The sequence below is a fragment of the Phoca vitulina genome, unplaced genomic scaffold (genome assembly GCF_004348235.1).
Source record: "Phoca vitulina isolate PV1807 unplaced genomic scaffold, GSC_HSeal_1.0 scaffold104, whole genome shotgun sequence".
Lineage (NCBI taxonomy): Eukaryota > Metazoa > Chordata > Mammalia > Carnivora > Phocidae > Phoca > Phoca vitulina.
Window position 1 is genome coordinate 912,283 of NW_022589807.1, and position 6,326 is coordinate 918,608.

The window sequence follows — 6,326 nt, forward strand, 5'->3', positions numbered from 1 at the left end:
CAGGTGCACGGACACAGCGCACGCACACACGCACGTGTAGGCTAACTGCCGGCCTCTGCGGAGGAGGAATTCCTTTCCCTTCTGAGCCCCTCTAGACCGTTTGAGTCCTTTACAGGCATGTGCGTTCGAATACAGAAGGACCCTCGGAGCCCTGTGTCCCTGCTCTCCTCCACCCTGGGCGCAGCTCACTATCTTGCTCATCCTTCAGCGGGGTGTCCTCCTCCGGGGTGCCCCTCCAGCCCCGTCCTCACACACACTGTGGGTAAACTGAGGCTAGCACAGGAAGCACCTTGTCCAAAGCCAAGAGCAAGTGAGGGCTGCACTTGGAACCCAGGCCCCAGGGCTCAGAAGCCCCCTGCAGAGGGGGCTGGGGTCAGGGCCAGTCTGTGGGGGCTGTGCACTCAGAGGCACCCCCGGGCTCCAGCTGTGTGACCTCAGGACAGCCAGCGCCCTCTGGACCTGTCTCCCGTGTGTGCGACAGGGCCAGGAGCACGCAGCCCGTGAGGTTCCGGTGGGCCTGGCCCTTCCTCGGAGCCCCAGGGGGCACGCCAGGGCCCGGGCCCCAGGCCCCTCCTGGTGCAGGGCACTTCCTGCCCACGCCACCATCCGCTTCCTGTTGAATCCGTGCAGTGATAGGGGGAGCCGGCGGGAGCCCAGCCCGCTCCGCTCACCACAGCCTGGCCATGTGGCCTTGACAACGCGCTCCCCCGCGGCTGGCCTCAGTCTCCCCATCTGTAGGCCCCGGGCCGCACTCTGGGAAGCTCCGGCGCCCACAGAGCTCCCCGCTAACGGAGAGGGAGCATTAACCTCCCTGTCCACAGAGCGGGGGCCCGCGGTTCAGGGGAGCTGCCCAGGGCACAGCACAGCCCGGCAGCCCCCCGAGGACGGGCTCGGAGTGGCAGGGGGATTCTAGGGCCTGGGTGATGGCTGAGTCCCAGGGAGTCCGCGGTTCTGGGAAGCCCACCAGGGTAGGGTTGGAAGGCGGTTGGAGCCCTTGGCCTGAACTGACTGACTTCCCGGAGCCACGCTGGGAACCGCCTGCAGAGGCCTCTGCCCATGACCTGAGTAGTGCAGGGAGCAAACACCCTGGTTAATGTGTCCCCAGGGCCACGGGACTTCCCCAAACCTCAGTGGTGGTCCCAGGAGCTGGGTGAGCTCTGGGTTTTTTTCCCCCTAAAAGCCAGGAAGGCGCCTTGTGGGTAAGGAGCCAGAGGAGAGCAGGGAGGCCCCCTTCTGTGGACAGAGGGCCCTGGCGTGGCTGTTCACGGGCAGCCAGCAGGGCCCAGGCCACCTAGCCCAGGGCCACTGTGCTGTGTGTCCTCAGCTCGGACTGGGAGGGGGTTGGGATCTGCTGCACCCAAGCACCCAAGCACCCAAGCACAGATTAACGGATGCCGCAGTGCAGCCCAGGCCTGGATGGGAGGAGATGGGGGTGCCCACCCCAGCATCCTGCTCCCCTGGGAGATGAGACCAGGCCAGAGCCCACTGAGCCCCTGCAGGACCCACGTGTTTTGGTTATGGATGCCCTCTGATCCTGCCTGCCCTTCCTGCCACTGACCCCAAACCCCACGTAAGAGTGTGGGACAAGAACCCCTGCCCAGAGGCACCTTCGTGGTTTCAGAATGAGAGACCAAGGCCCCCACCAAATCCACGACGTCCATCAGCTGCCCGGCTAGGAGCTAGGGTGGCACTTCCACACGGACCTCTCTCTAACACCCCTGAATCCCACACCTGGGTTCTTTGCCTCAGTTCCCTCATCTGCAAGATGGGCAGATGGGACTGAATGCAGGTGTGGAGCTCTGGGTCTGCTGGAGCACAGCCAGCCGGGGCACACGGCCTCCCAAACCAGCTGCACGGACGTGTAACCAAAAGTCCGGAACAGGAGAAAGGCCAAGCCCAGGAAATGGCCGTGTGAGCTGAGCAGGACCCAGGACTCCGGATCTTGGCCCACCATGGTCCCTCTACTGGGGCACCGCGAGCACCAGTGGGAGCTTTGAAGTCCTTCCTTCTGCGAAGGGACCTGAGAACCTAGGAGGGTCTGGCAGGGCCCGGGTGTCCATCACCTGACCCAGCAGAGTGGGCTGGAGCCCACCGCTCAGACGCGGCGCGAAGGCCACAAGGCGCGTGCCTGCCCTGAGAGGTCTCCAGATCCACGTCAGTGTCCCAGCAGGAAGTCCTGTGGGGGGGGGGGGGTTCCCGCAGCAGCTGGGCCGCGGGCTGGGCAGACCTGCTTCCTGTGGGCTCAGCACTGGCCCGCAGTGACCCCGCAGCCACGTCAGGGTGGCCTTTTAGAACTTGGCCAAGACCCTGCCAGTCTCGAGATCTGCCAGGAAAGCAGAAGTGAGGAAAAGAGCGAACTTCCCGGGGCAGCTAAGCTCTGCCCAGGAGCCACATCCCACCTTGTCCGGCTCCCTCCCTGCTGTGTCCTCAGCTGGCTGTGACCCCAGTGTCTGCTGCCGCCGGGCCAAGGCAGGTGTCTCCACGCCAAGACGCAGCACGCAGGACACAGCCAAGGGTCATTTTCACAGTAAAACTGATGTTTACTCTTCCTCCTGCCTCCAGCCGCAAGCCCCTCCTGCAGGGAACCTGCACAGCGGGGCCTCGTGAAGTCGTGGGGGCACAGGTGCGGGGGGCACCTGCGGGGTTCATCCGCTGTCGGGCTCTTCCCTGAGCCAGGCCACCCTGGAAGGTGAGCGACCTGCCCAACTATGGCCTGCAGCGGGCGTCCGGAGACTGACAGGGGCTCTCGACCTGGGCCTCCCAGTCAGTCCCCCACCACCAGCAGTGCGCCGGGGACACAGGACCAACCTAGCCCAGCCAGCCTGCCATCCAGGGCTCCTGCTCCGGGTGGTGCATCTGAGGACCCCAGCAAGACTTTCTTCCCGCCCTGACCCTCGTGCAAGGAAGGCTGTGCCCGTCCACAGGGTCCCGCCACGGGGAAGTGCTGCCCCAAGGTCCTCTCCAGGAGCGGGTCCTGTGCGGCGGGCAGGACTGTGACTACCGTGTGCCCAGCACACATTACCCCGTGTGGTCCTCACCACGTTCTCGGAGAAAGACACTGCTATCACTCTAGGTCACGGAGGAGAAACTGATAGGGTCACAGACTCAAAAACACAGCAAGGCAGTTCTGAAGGTGGGAAGGCAAGGCAGAGGCTGGGGAGTGGTGTTAGGGGGTCCGGGCCCCAGGCAGCAGGAGCAGCAGCCTTGAGGCTGCCCACCTTCCTGGAGCCTCCCTGCCTGTGAATGGAGACCCCCCACCACCACCACGCTGGCCCTCGGAGCCACGGAGGGGCCTGACCTCCTGTCACACGCCTCCTCCCCAGCCCTGACTTCCTTGGTGGTCCAGCCCTTGGGCCTTTCCATCGCAGTCCTCTCTGCTGGGATGTCCTTTTCTACACTGCCATGCCACCTGCCACTCCGGTCTTGCCGTACCCAGCGCCACCGTCCCCACTGTGCAGGCCTCCCCAGTCCTTGGTTTCCCCACCACCAACCCAGGGACAAACGTCCTGTGCCACCCCAGGGCTGTCAAGCTCTGCTGATGGGTCAGCACGGAGGCTGAGCCCCAGGAACCTTCCACCAAAAACAGGCAAGGATGGACAGGATTAGACAGGATTACTGCGTGGGGCCACCTGCACACAAGAGGGCCTGCCCCTGCCCCTGGGGGAGCTCACTCACCCCACATGTCCTCCCACACTCGGGCAGCGCTGCCCCAGGCTGGTTCACGCAGCGGAGACACGGCCATCCCTGCCCCCATCCCCAGGGGGTGCGAAAGTGAAGGAATGTTCAAAGTCAACAAGTCACCGGAGGGCCATGCCCAGGACTGCACCACAAACAGAGGCGCTGGGGAAGTGCTGGGCCCTGGGAAGAGGGCATGACACCCCGGACAGGACCCCGGGGCGGAGGGGCGCAACCACCCCTCAAGTGGGAGTCGGGCCCACTGCCCCGGGGCCTGCGGTGGGGACAGGAGCGGGGGCCACAGCCGCCCCAGGTTCCTCACCGGGGCATGCAGCAGATAGTGCGGTCGCGGTGGACACGGCGGGTGACGTAACCGTCTGCCCGCTGCTGGCCTGGGGCCCGGAGGCTGGGATCCTGCGCGCCCGGGCGCGCAGCAGCGGGAGGAGACGCGGGGGCCGAAGTTAGAGGCCGGCGCGGAAGGCTGGGGAAGGTGGCGCCCAGGCCCCTCCCCCGCGCGGCTCGGCGTGGGCACTTCCCGGCCGGAGCCCCGGGGCCACCAATCGGACCGACGGCACGGGACGCACGGGGCGCGGGGACCCCAGCACCCCGCAGTGCGGAAGCGGCGCGCAGCCGGCCGGCGCCCCCAGGTGCCTGGGGAGCAGCGGGCGCGGGGCCCAGAGCGGGCGGGCACCGGCCAAGATCGCACAGAGGCGCGGGCGGCGCGGGGCTTACCGAGGCGTCCGGGGAGCCGGGCGAGCCAGGGCGCAGGCCGCCGTTAAGCTCGTACTCCTCGGGGCCCGACTCCATAGTGCGGCCGCCAGAGCCGCCTCGCTCGGGGCCTGAGCGCCGCCCGCGCCTGGGTCGCGGGGACTCGGCTGCGCGTCCGCCCCCGGCCCGCCCCCGGCCCGCCCCCGGCCCCCCCCCCGCCCGCCCCGGACCCCGCCCCCGGCCCGCCTCGGACTCCGCCCCCGGCCCGCCCCCGGCCCGCCTCGCCCCGCCTCGCCCCCGGCCCGCCTCGGACTCCGCCCCCGGCCCGCCCCGCCGCGCCCGGACTCCGCCCCCTCTAGGGGCGGGGCCCCGCGGGACCCACAGGACCCCCCCGCCTCCGGCGAGGACAGCGGGGGCGGCGCGGTCCCCCCAGGCCCGGGCCTCGCGCGGGCCTTGGCACGTCCGCTCTGCCCCCGTCGGGGATACTTTTAATCCGTGAAACGAGGCCAGGAGCCAGCCTTTCCCGGGCCACTTCGCAAACTGCTGGGCGCGCCAGGAAGGCGAGCGCGCCGCTGCCACGGCGTGGGGGTTCTCCGGTGCCGCGAAGCCGGGGGGCCCGGCCCGCACCCTGGGGTCCCTGACCCTGGGCCCCCAGCCTCTGAGCCTGGCCTCCCGCACGCTCGGGAGGTGGGGGGAGGCAGAGCGCCATCGCCGCGCGTTGGGCCCTTGGCGCCGGCCCCCGCCCTGTTGGCGCAGCCTCCGTGCGCCCTGGCGGGAGGCAGGCCCCGCGGCCTGGGGTGGCGCCCCGTGCCCGGGCGGGCCGCGGCGGGCGTCCAGAGCGCGTCGGCTCCCGCAGCCCTTGGCTCAGTCGGGTCCTGTTTCCCAGGGCGCTCGGCACGACGCGGGCCACTCCCAGGCATCCGAAGCCAGGCGGGTGCGGAGGGGCCGCAGGGGCGGGAGGGGCCGGGCGTTACCTCCCGGGGCTGGTTTGCGAAGATCCGGCCACTGCGTCCTCTGGTTCTGACCCTGAGCTCGCAGCCAGGCCCAGCTGGTTCTCCTCCCACTTCTGCCGCAGTGTCTACCGATGTCTCCCCCGGGCACCCGTAGTGTGCGGCGCGCACGGCCACCAGCGGCCCTGGGGCGTGCCATGGGGCATGCGGTGGTCCCTCTCAGGGCCGAGCGGGCCGGGCTGCCGGACTCCATAACCCTGAACCACCGTGGCTGTGTGGGCTGGGGCAGGTGGCTGGACCTGTCCGTGTCAGCTTCCCGATCTGTGACGGGGGGTGGTCTTCTTCGGCCCTGTGGGCTGATCTCTTCCCCTCCCCATAAACTGACATCAGAGAAGGTGCCCCAGGTCAGGCAGCAGCGAGTTAGGTCGCCGAGCTGGAGGCTTGTCCATTCACCCTGGTCAGCGCGGGCCGCCTACTGTAAGCCAGGCCCTGTTCTAGACCCAGGGGGCCGCAGCTTGTGGGGCGGCCCTGCTGGGGCCGGGTACATGGCTTGTCTTACAGCCTGGGGAAGTGGGCTCTCCCCGTCACCTGGCAGGGGAGGAAACTGAGGCACAGCCAGGGAGAGGCCCAGGAGGATGAGCTCAGAACTCCTGGGACGGTTGTGGGCCGTCTAAGCAGCAGACGGAACGCTCCCCCAGGTCCACATGGACAGCAGGTGGGCACCGTGGGGCTGAGAACCCAGAGCCCGCCTTGCCCAGGGTCCTGGCCACACTCCAGGCTGAGACCTCCCCTCCCCCACCCCACGCCTCACCCCTGCTGAGAGAGCAGTTTTATAAGTGAAACCGAAGGCCTGGAAAACACAAGTCACCCAGGGGATTTCTCAGGAAAAGGGATCTTCCACTAAACCGGGTCTGGGCCCTCCTGCTGGCCTTTTTCTCCTCCCTGGTGTGGGGGGCAGCATCACCCGCTGGGTGGGGGCACCGCGGGGGGGAC

General features: G+C 68.4%; 1 protein-coding gene across 1 annotated transcript in view; it reads right to left on the minus strand.

Annotated features, from left to right (window-relative positions):
- The window catches only part of NINJ1 (ninjurin 1), a 9,838-nt gene extending 5,276 nt beyond the window's left edge, over positions 1 to 4,562 (minus strand). The window contains exon 1 of the mRNA XM_032397818.1: positions 4,408 to 4,562. Within this exon, the coding sequence (XP_032253709.1) occupies positions 4,408 to 4,482 (75 nt within the window). The 5' untranslated portion in view covers positions 4,483 to 4,562. The remainder of the gene's footprint in view (positions 1 to 4,407) is intronic.
- Between the last annotated feature and the right edge of the window lie 1,764 nt (positions 4,563 to 6,326).